Source organism: Pristis pectinata, chromosome 2 (genome assembly GCF_009764475.1).
Source record: "Pristis pectinata isolate sPriPec2 chromosome 2, sPriPec2.1.pri, whole genome shotgun sequence".
Lineage (NCBI taxonomy): Eukaryota > Metazoa > Chordata > Chondrichthyes > Rhinopristiformes > Pristidae > Pristis > Pristis pectinata.
The window spans coordinates 1,464,454-1,484,595 of NC_067406.1; the positions used below are offsets into that span (position 1 = coordinate 1,464,454).

Genomic DNA, 20,142 nt, shown 5'->3' on the forward strand with positions numbered 1-20,142 from the left:
AAGTCACCTCTCATCCTGCGTCATCCAAAGAGAAAAGCCCTAGCTCCCTCAACCTTTCCTCATAAGACATGTTCTCTAATCCAGGCAGCATCCTGGTAAATCTCCTCTACACCCTCTTTTCCACATCCTTCCTATAATGAGGTGACCAGAACTGAACACAATGCTCCAGGTGTGGTCTAACCAGAGTTTTATAGAGCTGCAACATTACCTAGCGGCTCTTGAACTCAATCCCCCAACTAATGAAGGCCAGCACACCATACACCTTCTTAACCAACCTATCAACTTGCTCAGCAACTTTGAGGATGAACTTGGACCCCAAGATCCCTCTGTTCCTCCACACTGCTCAGAATCCTGACATTAGCCTTGTACTCCACCTTCAAGTCAGTTCTTCCAAAGTGTATCACTTCACACTTTTCTGGATTGGATTCTGTCTGCCACTTCTCCGCCCAACTCTGCATCCTGTCTATATTCTGTTGTAACCTACAACAACCTTCTACACCATCCACAACACCACCAATCTCATTGTCGTCACGCAAGCTTACTAACCCACCCCTTCACTTCCTCATCCAAGTCATTTATAAAAATCACAAAGAGCAGGGGTCCCAGAACAGATCCCTGAGGAACACCACTGGTCACCGACCTCCAGACAGAATATTCTCCATCTACTACCACCCTCTGCCCTCTGTGAGCAAGCCAATTCTGAATCCACACAGCCAAGTCTCCATGGATCCCATGCCTCATGACTTTCTGGATGAGCCTACCATGGGGAACCTTGTCAAAAACCTTTAGAGTCCATAAACACCACACCCACCGCTCTACCTTCATCAATTTGTTTTGTCACGTCCTCAAGAAACTCAATCAGGCTCGTGAGGCACCACCTGCCCCTCACAAAGCCATGATGACTATCCCTAATAAGACTATGCTTCTCCAAATGCTCGTAAATCCTATCCCTAAGATCCCTCTCCAATAGTTTGCCCACCACTGACATAAGACTCACTGGTCTATAACTCCCAGGATTATCCCTATTACCTTCCTTGAACAATGGAACAACATTTGCCATCCTCTGATCATCTGGTACCACTCCTGTGGCCATGGAGGATGTATATAACATCGTCAATGCCACAGCAATCTGTTCCCTCGCCTCCTGGGGTATATCCTGTCTGGCCCTGAGGACAACCTAATGTTTTACTCAGAAGCTCTAACACTACCGCTTTCTCAACTTCAACATGCTCCAGCACATTGGCCTGTTTTACACTGACTTCACATTTGTCAAAGTCCCTCTCCCTGGAGAACATTTAGGCAAAGTATTCATTAAGGATTTCCCCTACCTCCTCTGCCTCAAGGCACATTTCCCCCTTTATCCCTGAGCAGTCCTACCCTGACTCTAGTCATCCTCCTGTTCTTCACATACATAAGATAAGATATCTTTATTAGTCACATGTACATTGAAACACACAGTGAAATGCATCTTTTGCATAGAGTGTTCTGGGGGCAGCCCGCAAGTGTTGCCACACTTCCGGCGCCAACATAGCATGCCCACAACTTCCTAACCTGTATGTCTTTTGGAATGTGGGAGGAAACCGAAGCACCCGGAGGAAACCCACGCAGACACGGGGAGAACGTACAAACTCCTTACAGACAGTGGCCAGAATTGAACCCGGGTCGTTGGCACTGTAAGGCATTACGCTAACCGCTACACTTGGGGTTTTCCTTAATCCTACTCACCAAGGCCTTCTCATGTCCCCTTCTAGCTCTCCAAAGTCCCTTATTAAGCTCCTTCCTGCGTACCTTATAATTCTCAAGAGCCCTTCTCGATTTTTGCTTGCTAAACCTTAAGTATGCTTCCTTCTTCCTCTTGACTAAATGTTTCACCTTTCTTGTCAACCATGGTTCCCTCACCCTACCATCCTTTCTCTGTCTCAGTGGGACAAACCTATTCAGAACACCATGCAAGTGGTCCCTAAACAGCCTCCACATTTCTGCTGTGCATCTCACTGAGAACATCTGTTCCCAATTTACTCTCCCAAGTTCTTGCCTAATACCATTGTAATTAGCCGTCCCCCAATTAAATACTTTCCCACATCGCCTGCTCCTAGCCTTGTCCATGGCTATGCTAAAGGTAAGGAGTTGTGGTCACTATCTCTGAAATGCTCCCCCACCAAAAGGTCTGTCACCTGACCAGGTTCATTGCCTAGAACTAGATCCAGTTTGGCCTCTCCGCTAGTCAGCCTGTCCACATACTGTGTCAGGAATACTGGACACATCGAACAATCTCTTGCCCCATCTAATCCTCTTGCACTAAGGTGGTGCCAATCAATATTAGGGAAGTTGAAATCACCCATGACAACAACCCTATTATTTTTGCACCTTTCCAAAATCTGCCTCCCGATCTGCTCCTCAGTGACTCTGCTGCTATTGCTCCCTTCCTGTTTCTGACTTCCACCCACACTGACTCAGTAGACGATCCCTCCATCAGGTCCTTCTTTCCCACGGACCACTTCTCACTGCCTTGGTAAAGCAGCCAGCATGATCAAAGACCCCTCCCATCCCGGACGTTCTCTCTTCTCCCCCCTCCCATTGTGCAGAAAATACAAAAGCCTGAAAGCACGTCCCACCAGGCTCAAGGACAGCTTCTACCCTGCTGTTATAAGACTATTGAACAATCTACGTTGTTATGAAGTTGCACCTTATTGTCTGCCTGCACTGCATTTCCTCTGTAACTGTAACACTTTATTCTGCATTCTGTTATTGTTTTACTCTGTACTACCTCAATGCACTGTGTAATGAATTGATCTGTATGAACGGTACTGTAGGCAAGACAAGTTTTTCACTGTACCTCAGTACATGTGACAATAATAACCCAATTTACCAATTTAGAACAGTGGAGAGCATGCTAGGTGTCCCAGATGGAGGTGGGAAGGGACTGAACGAGGGATGTCAAGATGTTGAGGTATGAGGAGAAAGGTTCAGTGGGTCAAGAGCAGGCAGGAACTATGGGCCTACCTGAACAGTCCAGATGAAGGGTCTCAACCCAAAACGTCGAGTATCCACTTCCCCCCACAGATCCTGCCTGACACTCTGAGTTTTCCAGTAGTTGGTTTTTAGCTCCTGTGCACTAACCACTTCAGGGGAGGAAATCTGCTGCCTTTACCCAGTCTGGTCTACATGTGACTACAGACATCAATTAAGTTGATTCTTCTGAAATGGCCCTGTGGGGATGGGAATTAACAGCAGCCCAACCAAAGCCATCAAATCTAAGAAACTCATTTCCATGTCCATAAACAATCTCAACTCAGTTACTCAAGCAGCATTAGAAAGCCTGTCAACCCTTCCACAGAGGCTGCCTGACTTGCCTAGTGTTCCCAGCATTTTCTGCTTTTATTGTAAAGCTCGAAAGGCTTGGAAACACACAAACTGTGGTCTGCAGGATAACAGAGGCAGGATGGCAAAAGAGGCAGAGCACAGAGATGGAGTGGGAACAGGGAAGTCGGTGATGTACACTGGGGTGAATTAAAATGGGAAGGCAACACACCATAAAAATCATTTTATGAGAGCATAGCTCAGCAGAGAGTCCTTGTCGCCGCATACACAAACCCTTAAAGGGAGCAGGACAAGGTGGCTACAAAAGTACGAGATTTATAAAGAGTTCCAGAAAATAAAAGTAAAGATCATGTCCTGAAACGGGCCAGCAGTTCCTTGGTTACTGCCAACACTAGCTTTTGATTCGGTAACCTGAAACACTGTGATCAGATTGAATGGTGGAGCAAGTATGATGGGCTGAATGGCCTGCTCCCACTCCTATTGTCCTACAGTGTTGTTCTTCAGCTGCCATGGTGGGGTGTGAGTTCATGCCTGCAGATGGGTCCTCCAGACTTCTGGGTACTGGTGCTGTTTCTGTAAGTACTGTACACAAGCTGAGCCTCAGGAAACACCACACTGCCACTTCCCTCTCTCATTCCCAAACCTCAGAAGAAGCCTCCTGTGAGGCATTGTGAGATCATGCCAAAACTTTATAAATGACTGGTTAGACCCAGGATGAAGTACTGTGGACAACTCAGGAGAGATGTAAGTGTCTTGGAAAAGCTACGGGGAGGTTTGTCAGGGTGCAACTGGGAACTTTTGGTTAGAAGGAAGGGTTGTAAAGATTGGGACTGTTCTCCTTCGAAGGGAGTGGGTTAAGAGGATAGATAATAGAAGTTTTCAGGATGTTGAGAGGGGTGGATGGATTCCCTTGGGGAATAACCAGAGGCAAAGACCTTGACAGATCCGGGAGTACATTTTCATGCTGAGAATTTTTGGGGACTGGATCATTGTAATAGGAAGCGGTAGAGGTGTTTGAGGATGAGGAAGAGAGGAACTAAACAGTTGGGGGGAGGAGGGAAAGAATAAACATAGTTATTCACGACAGAGCCAGCACAGGTCAGTGGGACAAAAAGCTTCCTTATGTACTGTACATTGCAATATGCTTAAAAAAACCACAGATGTGTGTGCAAGGTGATCAGCAAAAGAAGTAGAGCAATTGGAGGGAACTATCTTACCATGACCTTTCATGCACAGCGTTGACTAGACAAACTTTACCCAATCCCAGGAGTGCTAACCTCATGCAATATACAACTGAATACCTTTTGAAAATCACTTGATTAAACTTCTTTGATGTACTGTCCATTATAAACACACCAGACAGGAGCAGCACAGGTTGGATACAGAGTAAAGCTCTTTGCACACTGACCCATCACTCACTCCCAGAGCTGCAACAAGCCAGGACGAAAACACAGATAAAGCTCTCTGTGTGGGGAAAAAAAACAAGTAGGTGCTGGCGGAACTCAGCAGGCCAGGCAGCATCCGCGGAGAAAAGCAGGCGGTCAACGTTTCGGGTCAGGACCCTTCTTCAGGACTGAAAAGGGGAAGCCCAATATATAGGAGGGAAAAGCAGAGCAGTGATAGGTGGACAAAAGAGGGGAGGCAGGGTGGGCACAGGGTGGTGATAGGTAGATGCAGGTAAGAGATAGTGATAGGCAGGTGTGGGGGAGGAGGGGAGAGCAGATCTCCTGGGAGATGGGCCAAAGGTAAGGAGGCAGGTGCCCCATGGGGGGAGGGGAGGAGAGGAAAAAATAGGCAAGGAGAAAAAAAGAGAGAGGCTAGGGAAGGGAAGAAGAGGCATGGTGGGGTCTGGGTTGGGGTTTGATTTACTTAAAGTGGGAGAATTCAATGTTCGCGCCGTTAGGCTGTAAGGTCCCAAACTGGAGGAACAGCACCTCATTTCCCGTATCCCAGATCTTCTGTCGAGATCTGCAGTCATTTGTTTCTCTAAAGCTCTCGGTACACTATCTCATTGCGCACTTCCAGAGCAGGTATAGCAGGGGTTACATAGAGAGGGGGGTAAAAGAGGGGGAGGAGTTGCAATACTAATTAGAGATACCCCGGAGATGCACTCCGGGGAGATATAATGGAGGGCTCAGACACAGACTCTATATGGGTAGAACTCAGGAGTAGGAAGGGTGCAATCACTCTCTTGGGGGTGTACTATAGACCTCCCAATAGCCACCGGGACACTGAGGAACAGATATGCAGACAGATTAGGGAAATTTATAAAAATTACAGGGTTGTGGCCATGGGAGACTTCAACTTCCCTGATATAAATTGGGATCTTTTTAGTGCAAGGGGGTTAGATGGAGCAGAATTTGTTAGATGCATCCAGGAGGGGTTCCTTAATCAATATATTGACAGTCCAACAAGGGGAGAGGCTATTCTGGACCTGGTGTTGGGTAATGAGCCTGGCCAGGTGACTCACCTATCAGTGGGTGAGCAATTGGAGAATAGTGACCACAGCTCATTAACTTTCAGGATAGCTATAGATAAGGATAGGTATGGGGCTAGCGGGAGGGTTTTAAATTGGAGCAGGACTCTATGAAGGCATAAGGCAGGAACTAGGTCGAGTAAACCGGGAACACCTTTTTGCTGGCAAGTCCATGTCGAGCATTGTTGAAGTTGTGAATAGTGTAGAAGACTGGCGACAGATACAGTGTGATGTAGATCAGCTGCAGATGTGGGCAGAGAAATGGCAGATGGAGTTTAACCCGGATAAATGTGAGGTGTTTCACCTTGGTAGGACTAATGTCAAGAGGCAGTACACTTTAAAGGACAAGACCCTTAACAGTGTTGAAGAGCAGAGAGACCTTGGGCTGCAAGTCTATGGCTCACTGAAAGTGGCTACACAGGTAGACAGGGTGGTTAAGGCAGCTTATGGAATGCTTGCTTTCATTAATCGGGGTATTGAGTATAGGAGTCAAGAAGTTATGATGCATCTCTATAGAACTGTGGTTAGACTGCATTTAGAGTATTGCGTGAAATTCTGGTCACCTCACTACAGGAAGGATGTTGAGGCTTTAGAGCAGCTGCCGAGGAGGTTTGCTAGGATGCTGCCAGGATTAGAGGGCATGTGCTATCAGGAGAGGCTGGACAAACTTGGGGTCTTTTCTCTGGAGCGGTGGAGGCTGAGGGGCGATCTGTTGGAAGTGTATAAAATTATGAGGGGCATAGATAGGGTGGACAAGCAATATCTTTTTCCTATTATTGAGCGATTCAATACCAGAGGGCATGCATTTGAGTTGCGAGGAGGTGGGTTCAGAACAGATGTGAGGGGTAGGTTTTTTTACTGAAAGACTGGTGGATGCCTGGAATGTGTTGCCTGATAGGGTGGTGGAGGCTAATTCATTGGGGGCTTTTAAGAGGGGCTTGGATGGGCACATGAATGAGAGGAAAATAGAGGGATATGGGCATTCTGTAGGTAGGAGGGAATAGCTATGTCGGCACAACATTGTGGGCCGAAGGGCCTGTTCTGTGCTGTACTGTTCTATGTTCTAAAGCAAAGCTGCTGCGGCCCTGTCCTGTCATGAACTATTTTAATCTTCAGATGGAAACTGCTCACTAACCACACAGGATTGGGTAAGCTTTAGTTCAAGAATTAAAGTCTCATTCTTTCACAAAGCTGGGTGTACTCACGTGTTCCTGCTGAGATCCAGCGTCAATTGTTCCCCTGCGAGCTCCACCAAGATGGTGACGTGGTTTGGATAGCTCCCCTGTGCAGGGACAAAGCAGACGGGTGACTGGACTGTGATCTGCTCACGGTCACTGCTCACTGTGTGGTGAGGCAGGTACAGGTGTGGAGTCAGTGGTTACACGGACCCACAGCCACCTTCAGCATCATTTGTTTGAAGACAGTTTGACACTTTTTCACCCAGAGAGTGCTTGGAGTCTGGAACGCACTGCCCGAGGGGGTGATGGAGGCACAGATTTTCACAATATTTAAGAGGTATCCAGACAAATATTTGTAGATTAGTGTAAATTAATCCTGTCTGTCAAAAGTGCAGCAGTGGGAAAGTGTGTATGGATCCGGAAGAAATAGCGGAGGTACTTAATGAATACTTTACATCAGTATTCACCACGGTAAAAGATCTGGGGGACTGTAGTGGGGACTTGCAGCGGCCTGAAAAGCTTGAGCATGTAGATATTAGAAAAGAGATGGTGCTGAAACTTTTGGAAAGCATCAAGTTAAATAAGTCGCCGGGACCAGATGAGATGCACCCCAGGTTGCTGTGGGAGGTGAGGGAGGAGATTGCGGAATCTCTGACGATGATCTTTGTGTCGTCCATGGAGACAGGAGAGGTTCCGGAAGATTGGAGGGTTGCGGATGTTGTTCCCTTATTCAAGAAGGGGAGTAGGGATAGCCCAGGAAATTATAGGCCAATGAGTCTTACCTCAGTGGTTGGTAAGCTGATGGAGAAGATCCTGAGAGGCAGGATTTATGAACATTTGGAGAGGTATAATATGATTAGGAATAGTCAGCATGGCTTTGTCAAGGGCAGGTCCTGCCTTACGAGCCTGATTGAATTTTTTAAGGATGTGACTAAGCACATTGATGAAGGGAGAGCAGTAGATGTAGTGTATATGGATTTCAGCAAGGCGTTTGATAAGGTACCCCATGCAAGGCTTATGGAGAAGGTGAGGAGGCATGGGATCCAAGGGGACATTGCAGTGTGGATCCAGAACTGGCTGGCCCACAGAAGGCAAAGAGTGGTTGTTGAAGGGTCGTATTCTGAGTGGAGGTCGGTGACCAGTGGTGTACCTCAGGGATCTGTACTGGGACCCTTACTCTTTGTGATTTTTATAAATGACCTGGATGAGGACGTGGAGGGGTGGGTTAGTAAGTTTGCGGATGACATGAAGGTTGGGGGTGTTGTGGATAGTTTGGAGGGCTGTCAGAGGTTACAGAGGGACATAGATAGGATGCAGAGTTGGGCTGAGAAGTGGCAGATGCAGTTCAACCCAGATAAGTGTGAAGTGGTTCATTTTGGTAGGTCAAATATGTTGGCAGAATATAGTATTAATGGTAGGTCCCTTTCACGCAGGTCCCCCACCATTACTGGGACTTACAACTGCAGGCCCATCAAACATCTAAGTTCTTTAAAACCATTTTTGTCTTCTGTTTCAACAGATACTTTAACCTGCCCACTTTGTTTTCTCACCTCAATGGGGACAAGCCCTGGGAGTTGCTGGGGAGGTTTTGATTGAAGTTCTGTCAGTGCTGGTGGGTGGGGTGAAGGTATTCTCTTTGTCAGTGACCCTGTCTGACAGCAGGTCCATCCCTTTCCCTCATACCTCCAGGTCAGTTCTGTCAGTGCTGGTGGGTAGGGTGAAGGTATTCTCCTTGTCAGTGACCCTGTCTGACAGCAGGTCCATCCCTTTCCCTCATACCTCCATACCATTTGAAACTATCTCAGTGTTGCCATTCTGGAGGCTGTGTGGACAAAATTACGAAGGGCACAGATAGGGTAGATAGTAGGAAACCTTTCCTCCTTGCAGGGGTATCTAAAACTAGGCATAGGCTGGGGAGGGGAACTGGAGGAAATTTTCCCCCAGGGGTGTTGGAATCTGGAACATGCTGCCTGAGGGGGTGGTGGAGGCAGAGACTTTCACAACATTGTAGAAGCATCTAGAGCAGCACCTGAATCACCGAGACATTGAAGGCTGCGGGCCAAGTGCTGGTGAATTTGATTTTTGGACAATGAAAAAACAACAGAATATTTTTATTCAAGTTGTGTTCTTTCTTGTAAAAATTGTGTATAATTTCTGTTTAATTTATGTTTTACTTGTGAATGCTGCTTATCTGATGCTGTGTGCCTGTGATGCTGCTGCTGTAAGTAAGTTTTTCGTTGCACCTGTGCACACGTGGACTTGTGCAGATGACAATAAACCCGACTTTAAATGGGATTAGTGTAGATGGGTACAATAGTCAGCATGGACATGATGGGCTGAAGGGCCTGTTACTGTGCTGTATGACCCTACGACTCAATATTCTCTGGCAGTTGGACTCCCCAGCTGTGCTGATGGAGCAGTGTCCGGGATCAAGTCCAGGCAGTCCGACTATGGAACCCAACACATGAATTACCTTCTGTAAGGCAGCTAAACTCCGCTTCCTCTTCCCGGACACAACGTATGGGAACACATATCGGTAATCCTTGAGCTCCTTGAGAAGCCCCTCCATGTGTGATCGATCTGCTGCTGAAAATACAAAGGGAAACCCAATTCACTTTAACGCAGATCACTTCACTGAGTTGAGATCATTGACATTCTATGCAGTCCCATTTGGTGAAATTGTGATCTCAGTGGGTCAAAGGTGCGAAATTTCAGGTAAAATGTAAAACCCCAGACCGCTGAGAATTGAAAAATCAAACACCTGCAGATGCTGGAAATCTGAAATATAAAAGAAAGTGAATGCTGTTAATACTTGACCTGTCAGGCAGCATCTGTGGGAAAAGGAACAGTTCAGTTAACAGTTCAGGTGCACGCCTTTCAAATCTGGGCCAGGGACAAAGGAGTGGTGGCAAATTTCCAGCAAAGGCTCCCTAGCACCCAACAGACCCACTACCTCAGGTTCTCGCACCACCAGCAGACCCACCAATGGTTCTTCTAGCTTCACCAGTGAAACCAGCACTGGTTCTCACAACACCAGCAGACCCCAGCACTGGTTCTCCCAGGATCACCAGCAGATCCTGCCCCTCCTCCTCCGAACAAGCAGCTCACCAGCACAGACTTTTCAGGACTCAATTCCCCAGCACTGACTGTCCCAGCACCAGCAGAACGCCACATTTACCACTGAATTTGCATGCAGCATTACCCAGTGCAGCAACCATGAAAGCAAGAGGGAGCCTTGAAGGAAATTCAGGAAGGACAGAAGCAATGTTGGAAGTGGAAGTTAGAAAGCTGTAACAAAAGGTGGGTAAAATGTACATAAAAATGTCAAAAGGGTAAAATTAAAGGTGCTGTATCTAACCACAGGCAGTGTTTGCAACAAGGTGGATACATTAACTGCACAAAACACTAATTGGGTGTGGTGAAATTGCCATTACAGAAATGTGGCTGCAGGGCAGGGAGCTGGGAACTAAATATTCCAGGGTATTCTACGTTTAGGAAGGATGGGTGATAAAGAAAAGCAGGTGAGGTAGCACTGCTAATGAGGGATGAGATCAGCGCAGTGGTGAGAAATGATATTGGCTCAACAGGTTGTGAAAGAATCCATTTGAGTCAATTTAGAAAACAGCAGGCCCCAGCACTGTAGCATTTAAACAAATTACATGAATTTGCAAAATAAATATATATTCCTTTAAGGCACAAAAACCCATGTGGAAAGGCGATTCATCTGCAGCTGACAGAAGACATTAACGGTTGCATTAAATCAAGGGAAGAAGCTTATATAAAAGTTACCTAACGCGAGCAAATAGGACCAGTGTAGATAGGCATTAAGCTCAGCGTGGATGAGATGAGCTGAAAGGGCCCATTTCTCTGCTCTACAATTCTATGATTTTATGAAATAGCGATAGGCCTGAGGATTTGGGAGCATTTTAGAATTCAGCAAAGGAAGACAAGAAATAGATAATGAACGACACGACGGAATATCAGAGTGAACTGGTGAGAAACATAGAAGCAGACTGTGAGAGCTGCCATAGGTGAATAATGCTGACGGCAAATGTGGTGCCCTTACAGGCTGCTAGAAATACTCAAGGACAAGACTTTAGCTAGAATGAGGAACTGAAGGAAATTAGTTTTAGAAGAAAAATGTACTAGAGAAGTTGGTGACACTGAGAGTCAATAGGTCCCAAGATCTCAAGATAGGGGGCAAGTTTTCTACACAGCATGGTGGGTGCCTGGAATGTGATGCCAGGGGTGGTGATGGAGGCAAATACGATAGAATCTCGTAGAAAGGCACAGGAGTGTACAAAGAAGGGTGGAATATGGGCATTGTAATAGGCAGAAAAGATTCGTTTAGTAAGGCATTTAATTACTGGTTTAATTAGTTGACAACATTGTGGGCCAAAGGGCCTGTTCCTGTGTTGTACTGTTCTATGTTCTATATCAATGTGGTGTTATGTTAAAAGCAGATAGATCACCTGGGACAGAACTCCTACATTAAATCTGCCAGGAGCTTGCTAACAAAGTACAGTACACTCAGTCCCCGATATATGCAGTGGATCAGCGAGGTTGGCTGTGCATTACTGGGAGTGTCAGTAAACATCAGACCGTCCTACAGAGCCCTCTCCTGTAGTGTCCATGCATTAACTTGTGCCTGATGCTTCCCAGGAAACTGACACATGTCCAGCTTCTGCCTCATTGGGGCAAAAACAATTTACATGGAGTGAGAGCAGGGCTGAGCTCTGAGTGACAGGTCCAAAGCCCAGGAATCCTCCTAGTCTTGATGGATTCAGACTAAATAACTGTACAGCTCCAAAAGTAGGAAGAGCAGTGGGAATGTATTACCTGTACAAGGTGGGCCTGTGGAATTTGCAGAGACCATTAGGATGAAGGTTGCTCTGGAGATGAGGGAGAAGCTCAGTAAGTCACACCCCACCACACCCCACTTCCAGAGAGGAGACTTAGGAACAGGAGAGGGCCACTCATGTCAATGCCTTTACACAAGAGAAGGCCCTAGTGGTATCACATGTTATCTGTGAGAATGTCCCTTGCAGATAACAACGATTGAGTCTACTTGAAACGAGGGTCAGAACCCTGAGAGAGAATAAAGGGAACAACATAGAACAGTGCAGCACAGAAACAGGCCCTCATGCCAAACTAATTAAACTAGTGATTAAACTAACTAATCTAATCCCTACTGCCTAACACAAGGTCCATATCCCTCCATTCTGCACATCCACGTGCCTATAAAAGAGCCTCATAAATGCCCAAAGGGATTACTTAAAGTGGAGAATTCAATGTTCATGCCGTTAGGCTGCAAGGTTCCAAGACGGAACATGATGTGCTGTTCCTCCGGTTTGTGCTTGGAATTCTCCCGGCAGTGGAGGAGGCCAAGGACTGACTTATCTGTGATGGAGTGGGAGTGGGAGCTGAAGTGACCGGCAACAGGGAGATGCAGATTGCGGTTACGGACAGAGCGCAGGTGTTCTGCGCAACAGTCACCTGGTCTGCATTTGGTCTCACCAATGTAGAGGAGAGCACACTTGGAGCACTGAATGCAGTCGATGATATTAAGGGAGGTGCAAGTGAATCTCTGTCTCACCTGAAAGGACTGTTTCTACAAACCCACTGATGCCCACAGCTACCTTGACTACAGCTCCTCCCACCTTGTCTCTTGCAAGGATGCTGTCCCTTTTTCTCAATTTCTCTGCCTCCACTGCATCTGCATCCATGATGAGGCTTCCCACTCCAGGACATCAGAGATGTCCAACTCCTTTTCTAACCGTGGCTTCCCCCCGACTGTGGTCAAGAGAGCTCGCACCCATATCTCTGCCATTTCCCACACTTCTGCTCTCACCCCCACCCCTCCCAGACCCAACAGGGATAGGGTCCTCCTTGTCCTCACAGATCCCACTCCATCACAGATAAGTTAGTCCTTGGCCTCCTCCACTGCCAGGAGAATTCCAAGCGTAAACCGGAGGAACAGCACCTCATTTTCCATCTTGGAACCTTGTAGCTGAATGGCATGAACATTGAATTCTCCCACTTCAGGTAATCCCCACAAACTACCCCGCCCCCCCCCCACCCCCACCCCACCTCAACCATGCCTCTTCTTTTCTTCCCTTTCCAAGCCTATCTCTCATTTTTCTACCCTTTTGTCCTCCTTACCTTTGACTCATCCCCCGGTGGATCTGCTCTCTCCTCCTCCCCCGCACCTGCCTATCATTATCTCTTACCTTCATCTACCTATCACCACCCTGTGCCCACCCCACCTCCCCTCTTTTGTCCACCTATCACTGCCCTGCTTTTCCCCCCTATATATCGGGCTTCCCCTTTTCCTCTCTTCAGTCCTGAAGAAGGGTCCTGACCCGAAACATTGACTGCCCTGCTTTTCTCCACGGATGCTGCCTGGCCTGCTGAGTTTCTCCAGCATCATCGTGTTTTTCATCTTGATTCCAGCATTTCCAGTTTCTCTTGTTTTCTCAGGTAGCTCTGAAAATTGATAGTAAGATCAAAGAGAAAAAGCAGTAACTATGGGGTTAGAGAGAGGAGGTAGAGAGAGGGTGAGAACGAGAGCAGACAACAGGATAAAGTAGGAGGAAGAGAGCCTCTGAAGAAAATTCCCTCCAAGGTTGCCGGGAAGTAAAATGTCTGGTCCCAGTGATAAGAGCCATCTAGTTCCTGCAGAAATCTTACTTCACCGAGGCCAGGCTTAAAAATAAAATTACACTGAATTGCAATTCCATTTAACCACCATTATTTGAGACTATATTTTTTAAGTGCAGCTTCATCTATTATGTTCAGTGACTCCACGCTGAGGACTCCTCTGAGGTATTATTAAATGGATGAAAAACATGATAATGCTGGAGGAACTCAGCTGGAGTCTGGGTTGCAACATTATGAATCATGGGAGAAGGATAAGAAATCTTTATTAGTCACGTGTACATTGAAACACAGTGAAATGCATCGTTTGCGTAGAGTGTTCTGGGGGCAGCCCGCAAGTGTCACAACGCTGCCGGCACCAACATAGCATGCCCACAACTTCCTAACCCGTACATCTTTGGAATGTGGGAGGAAACTGGAGCACCCGGAGGAAACCCACGCAGACACGGGGAGAATGTACAGACTCCTTTCAGACAGCGGCCAATGGAGTTACTGGGCAGTTTGATGCAAAAGGCAGCTGATCTCTGCAGATCCACTTATTACTTCCATTATAATCATTCTAATCTTTTAAATGTAAATTGTATGTCTCCACATTGTACTACATCAATGCACTGTGTATGAACGGTATGCAAAACAAGTTTTTCACTGTAGAAAAAGATATAACTTTGAAGGCTTCTGATTTGCATATTCTGGCTTTTATTTCTCTTATAGCCAGGAGAGCTGTATTGCTTAAATGGAAGGAAGTTACTCTGCCCACTCATGCTCAATGGTTACGGGATGTTATGTCATACTTGAATCTAGAGAAGATTCGCCGTTCAGCTTTTGAATCTAACCTAGACTTTCAAACCCCGCGGGGACCTTTTTGAATTATTTTCAAAATCTCTGATTTGGGGACTAAAACGCAGATATTGGCTGACACTGTTACATTTTTAAAGGGTTTTCCTTGTTGTTTCTTCTATCTAACAGCTTCGGGTTTTGGTAGTGGGAGTAGATTGTTTTGTAATAAAATATTTCAATTTTTTCTTCCTTTATTAACTAACTACTATATGTGATTATTGATTTAGAGTATTGTAATCCTAAATACAAGTTAACACAATGTATTCAGTAGTATTTTTACTCTCTTTGATGCATGTACTCTGTATTTTCTTTTCATGGATTTAATAAAAATGTTGTAAAAAGAAAAATAAAGTACTGCAGATGCTGGAATCTAGATGAAAAACACGATGATGCTGGAGGAACTCAGCAGGCCAGGCAGCATCCGTGGAGAAAAGCAGGTGGTCAATGTTTCAGGTCAGGACCCTTCTTCAGGACTGAAGATAGGAAAAGGGGAAGCCCAATATATAGGGGGGAAAAGCAGAGGAGTGATAGGTGGACAAAAGAGGGGAGGTGGGGTGGGCACAGGGTGGTGATAGGTAGATGCAGGTAAGAGATAGTGATGGGCAGGTGCAGGGGAGGAAGGGAGAGCAGATCCACTGGGGGATGGGTCAAAGGTAGGGAGCAAAAGGAAACAAAAAGGTAGAAAAAAAGCAGCTAGGAAAGGGAAGAAGAGAAGAAGCCTGGTGTGTGTGTGGGGGGGAATTACATGAAGTGTTCCTGCCATTAGGCTGCAAGGTTCCAAGACGGAAAATGAGGTGCTGTTCCTCCAGTTTGCGCTTAGAATTCTCCTGGCAGTGGAGGAGGCCGAGGACTGACATATCAGTGATAGTGTGGGAGGGGGAGTTGAAGTGACCGGCAATGGGGAGATGCAGATCGCAGTTACGGACAGAGCGCAGGTGTTCTCCGAAACAGTCACCTAGTCTGTGTTTGGTCTCAGCAATGTAGGGGAGGGCACACTTGGAGCACCGAATGCAGTCGATGATATTAATGGAGATGGAGGTGAATCTCTGTCTCACCTGAAAGGACATGTTTGGGTCCCTGGATGGAGGTGTTGCACCTACGGCAGGGGCAGTGGAAAGTTCCCGTGGTCGGAGTGGGATGGGTGGGAGGGTGAGAGCGGTCCCTGCGAAAGGCAGAAAGGGGTGGAGAGGGGAAGATGTGCTTGGTGGTGAGGTCCCGATGGAGATGGCGGAAAATGACGTGTTGGGTACGTAGGCTGGTGGGATGAAATGTGAGGACAAGGGGGACCCTATCCCTGTTGGGTCTGGGAGGGGTGGGGGTGAGAGCAGAGGTGTGGGAAATGGCAGAGATACGGGTGCGAGCTCTCTCCACCTCAGTTGGGGAGAAGCCCCGGTTAGAAAAGAAGTTGGACATCTCAGATGACCTTAAAATGGAAATATTTTAAGGAATAGAACATCGAACAGTACAGCAAAGGAACAGACCCTTTGGCCCATGATGTTGAATCAAACTAATGAAGGTAATGATGCCTAATTTGCCAGCAGCTCTACTTCATCAGGAGTTTGAGGAGATTTGGTACGTCACCAAAGACTCTTGCAAATTTCTACAGATGTACGTGGAGAGCATTGTGACTGGTTGCATCACCACCTGGTATGGAGGCTCCCATGTGCAGGATCAAAAGAGGCTGCAGAGGGTTGTAGACTCAGCCAGCTCCATCACAGGCACAACCCTCCCCACCATCGAGGACATCTTCAAGAGGCGGTGCCTCAAGAAGGCAGCATCCATCATTAAGGACCCTCACCACCCAGGACATGCCCTCTTCTCATTGCTACCATCGGGGAGGAGGTACAGGAGCCTGAAGACCCACACTCAACGTTTCAGGAACAGCTTCTTTCCACTGCCGTTGGATTTCTGAACAGTCCATTAACCCATGAACACTCCCTCGTTATTCCTCTTTTGCACTATTTATTTATTCTTGTAACTTAGCGTAATTTTTATACCTTTATGTCTTGCACTGTACAGCTGCCACAAAACAATGCACTTCACAACATATGTCACTGACAATGAACCTGATTCTGATTACAGTAATCCCACATGGTCCATATCCCTCCATTCCTATCTCAGAGCCTCTTAAGAGCCTCTATTGTATCTGCCTCCACCACCACCCCTGGTAGCGCACTCTCTGTGTAAAATAAAAACTTGCCCCATGCACCTCCTTTGAACTTTCTCCCTCAAATGCTTGCCTTCTGGTATTAGACATTTTAACCCTGGGACCCTATCTATGCCTCTCATAATTTTATAAACTTCTATCAGGTCTCCCCTCAGGCTCCGACGCTCCAGAGACAACGATCCTAGTTTGTCCAACCTCTCCTTCTAACACATGCCATCGAATCCAGGCAGCATCCTGGTGAACCTCCTGCACAAATTGAAAAGAAAGAAAATAAGCTTCCCTCTAACTCCTTGACAGAGACAGACACAACACAGCAGACATTAATTTGTGGGTTTATGTTTCTCTGTGGACTTGTTTTCCGCTGCTTCTGGACTGGCAAATTCCTCTGAGCACTGCCTGACTGAGTTTGGATTCCCCTCCCCTTCATACTGACACTGTCATCATCCTGCCTTCAGCTGCCAGCCATGGCCACATTCCCAAACTTAGCGTTCATAAGTTGTGGAATCGAGTTTAACAGTCGCGAGGTAATGATGCAGCTCTGCAAAACTCTAGTTAGGCCACACTTAGAGTACTGTGTCCAGTTCTGGTCGCCTCATTATAGGAAGGATGTGGAGACGTTGGAAAGGGTGCAGAGGAGATTTACCAGGATGCTGCCTGGTTTGGAGAGTATGGATTATGAGGAGAGACTAAGGGACCTAGGGCTTTACTCTTTGGAGAAAAGGCGGATGAGGGGAGACATGATAGAGGTGTACAAAATATTAAAAGGAAGACAGCCAGCACCTCTTTCCCAGGGCGCCAATGCTCAATACAAGAGGGCATGGCTTTAAATTAATGGGTGGGAAGTTCAAGGGAGATATCAGAGGAAGGAGAGTGGTTGGTGCATGGAATGCGCTGCTTGGGGTGGTGGTGGAGGCAGGTACATTGGTCAAATTCAAGAGATTGCTAGATAAGCACACGGAGGCATTTATAATAGAGGGATTTGTGGGGGTAAGGGGTTAGATAGTTTTTAGGTGAGGTTTGGAGGTCGGCACAACATTGTGGGCTAAAGGGCCTGTATTGTGCTGTACTTTCTATGATTCTATGATTCTCCCTCAGCTGCTGAATGGGAGAAGACCATTGTTATTTGCAAACTCTTCCATGGGACCTTTGTCGGCACATTGTCCTACATGGAGGTTTGGTTCTTGGTAAGACCACACCTGCAGTACTGTGTAGACTTCTGGTCTGTATTTAAGGAAGAACATACTTTCATTGCAGTGCAGACAAGGTTGATTCCTCCGATAAAGTATTGACTTATGAAGAAAGTTTGAGCAGTTTAACCCTGTACTCATTGAAGTTTAGAAGAATGATCTAATTGAAATATATGAGATTCTGTGGATGCTCAGTGACGCTCCCCCCGGGAGGAATCTATAACGGGGAGACACTTTCAGAAACAGGGGTCACCCATTTCAGACAAAGATGGGGAGAAGACACCAGAGACTACAGATGCTGGAATCTGAAGCAACACAATCTGCTGGAGGAACTCAGCGGGTCGAGCAGCATCTGTAGGAGGAAAGGAATTTTCTCTGTTTCGAGCCGAGACCTGAAATGTCGAGAATTCCTTCCCCCGTCCCCCCCCCAACAGATGCTGCTCGACCCGCTGAGTTCCTCCAGCAGATTGTGTGTTGCTCCAATTCCCTTCTTTAATTCTTTTGCCATTTGACTATACAAGAGGCAATTTAGAGCGGCCATTTAATCTAGCAACCCTGTAGGATGTGAGTGGAAACTGGAGCAACCAAGGGAGACCCACCCGGTCACAGAGAGAATGTGCAAGCTTCACATGGACAGCACTGGAGGCCAGGATCAAATTCAAATCATGGGAGCTGTGAGGCAATAGCACTACCTGCTGCGCCACCTCAAAGGGCTTTTGGTAAAGTGCATAATACAAGCCCGTTAGCAAAACTGCCCCATTTAAGGGATTGTGACAGAGGGACTGGAAATTGGCTGTGGGCCAGGAAGCAGAGACGTGATGGATGGCTGTTGTTTGGCTGAAGGAAGCTGTGCCGTGGTGTTCCCGGGGTTGATGTCAGCACCACTGCTCTTCCTGACACAGATTAATGACTTGCAGGTGTAGAGGACACCATGCCAGAGGTTTCCAGTGGCACAAGGTGAGAAGTGTGGCGAACAGTGAGGTGGGTAGTGACAGACTTTGAGGAAATAGACTTATGGTGAGGACGGGCAGGCAGCAGATGAAACGTAACACCAGCAGGTGCAGGGGGATACCTTTTGGTTGGAAGTATGAGGAGGGGCTGAAAACACAAAGGGTCCAATTCTTCAAGGGGTCCAGGGAGAGAGGGGGCAGGGTTACACGTGAAAGTGGTGGGACAGGTGGGAGAGGGATTAAGAACACATACAAGATCCCCAGCGTTATAAATGGAAACTTACTAGTGCAAAAGCAGAGATGTTAAGTTGAGTGAGTATAAGCACTAGTTAAGAAAAGGAGCACTGCGCACAAGTCTGGTCACTGCACTTCTGAAGGACGTGAAGCTCACAGAGTGAGTGCAGGACAACATTACCAGCATGGGTCCAGGGATGAGCAACATCATTCTTGTGAATAACCTGAAAAGTTGGGCTTGTTCTCCCTGGAGCAGAGAGAGATGCTCAAGGCCATGACAGCTTCAGCCAAAGTGAAAAAAGTAAAGGTGTTCCCATGAAAGGACAATGAAGAACCAGAGGCCTGAGATTGAAAGTGAACCAGGGACCTGTGAGAGAAGCAGTCTTCCTGCACCGTGTTTGGGGTGGAAGCAGGTTCAATCAACTCTTTCAAAGGGAGTTGGATAATTTTCCTCTTTGTTCATTTTGTTCACTTTGTTCAAGAGGGGACAAAAATTTTAAGGTGATTGGAGGAAGGTATAAAGGGGGATGTCAGGGGTAAACTTTTTTACACAGAGAGTGGTGGGTGCATGGAACGCACTGCTGGCAGAGGTTGTGGGGGCAGATGCATTAGGGACATTTAAGATACTCTTAGATAGACACATGAATGATAGAGAAACGGGGAGCTATGTGGGAGGGAAGGGTTAGCTCGATCTTAGAGCAGGATAAAATGTCAGCACAACTTTGTGGACTGAAGGGCCTGTACTGTGCTGTAGTGGTCTATGTTCTATTTTTCTGGATCTGGGTGTTGGAGAAAAGGAGCAGCATTTATTGTCCATATTTATTGTCCAGCAGAGGCTGGACACAACTGGATTGTTTTCTCTGTAGCGTTGATGACCCGATAGATATATATAACATTTTGAGAGGCAGAGATAGGGAAGGGTGCCAGAGTCTTTTTCCCAGGGCGGAAATGTCAAATACTAGAGGGCATAGCATCAAGATGAGAGGAAGAAAGTTTAAAGGAGCTTTACGAGGCAAGTTTTTTTTACACAGAGAGCGGTAAGTGCCTGGAATGGGCTGCCTAAGGTGGTGGTAGAAGCAGATACCACAGCAATGTTTAAGAGGCATTTAGACAGGCAGATGAACAGGCAGGGAAT

At 46.8% G+C, this 20,142-nt stretch overlaps 2 protein-coding genes across 5 annotated transcripts in view; one reads left to right on the forward strand and one right to left on the reverse strand.

Annotated features, from left to right (window-relative positions):
* The window catches only part of LOC127567459 (uncharacterized), a 453,787-nt gene that overhangs the window by 215,061 nt on the left and 218,584 nt on the right, over positions 1-20,142 (forward strand). The window lies entirely within an intron of this gene.
* The window catches only part of LOC127567460 (disintegrin and metalloproteinase domain-containing protein 12-like), a 182,625-nt gene that overhangs the window by 115,888 nt on the left and 46,595 nt on the right, over positions 1-20,142 (reverse strand). Inside the window, exons 5-6 of the mRNA XM_052010401.1 lie at positions 9,449-9,561; positions 7,003-7,079 (exon numbers count right to left, since the gene is read on the reverse strand). Of these exons, the coding sequence (XP_051866361.1) occupies positions 7,003-7,079; positions 9,449-9,561 (190 nt within the window). The remainder of the gene's footprint in view (positions 1-7,002; positions 7,080-9,448; positions 9,562-20,142) is intronic.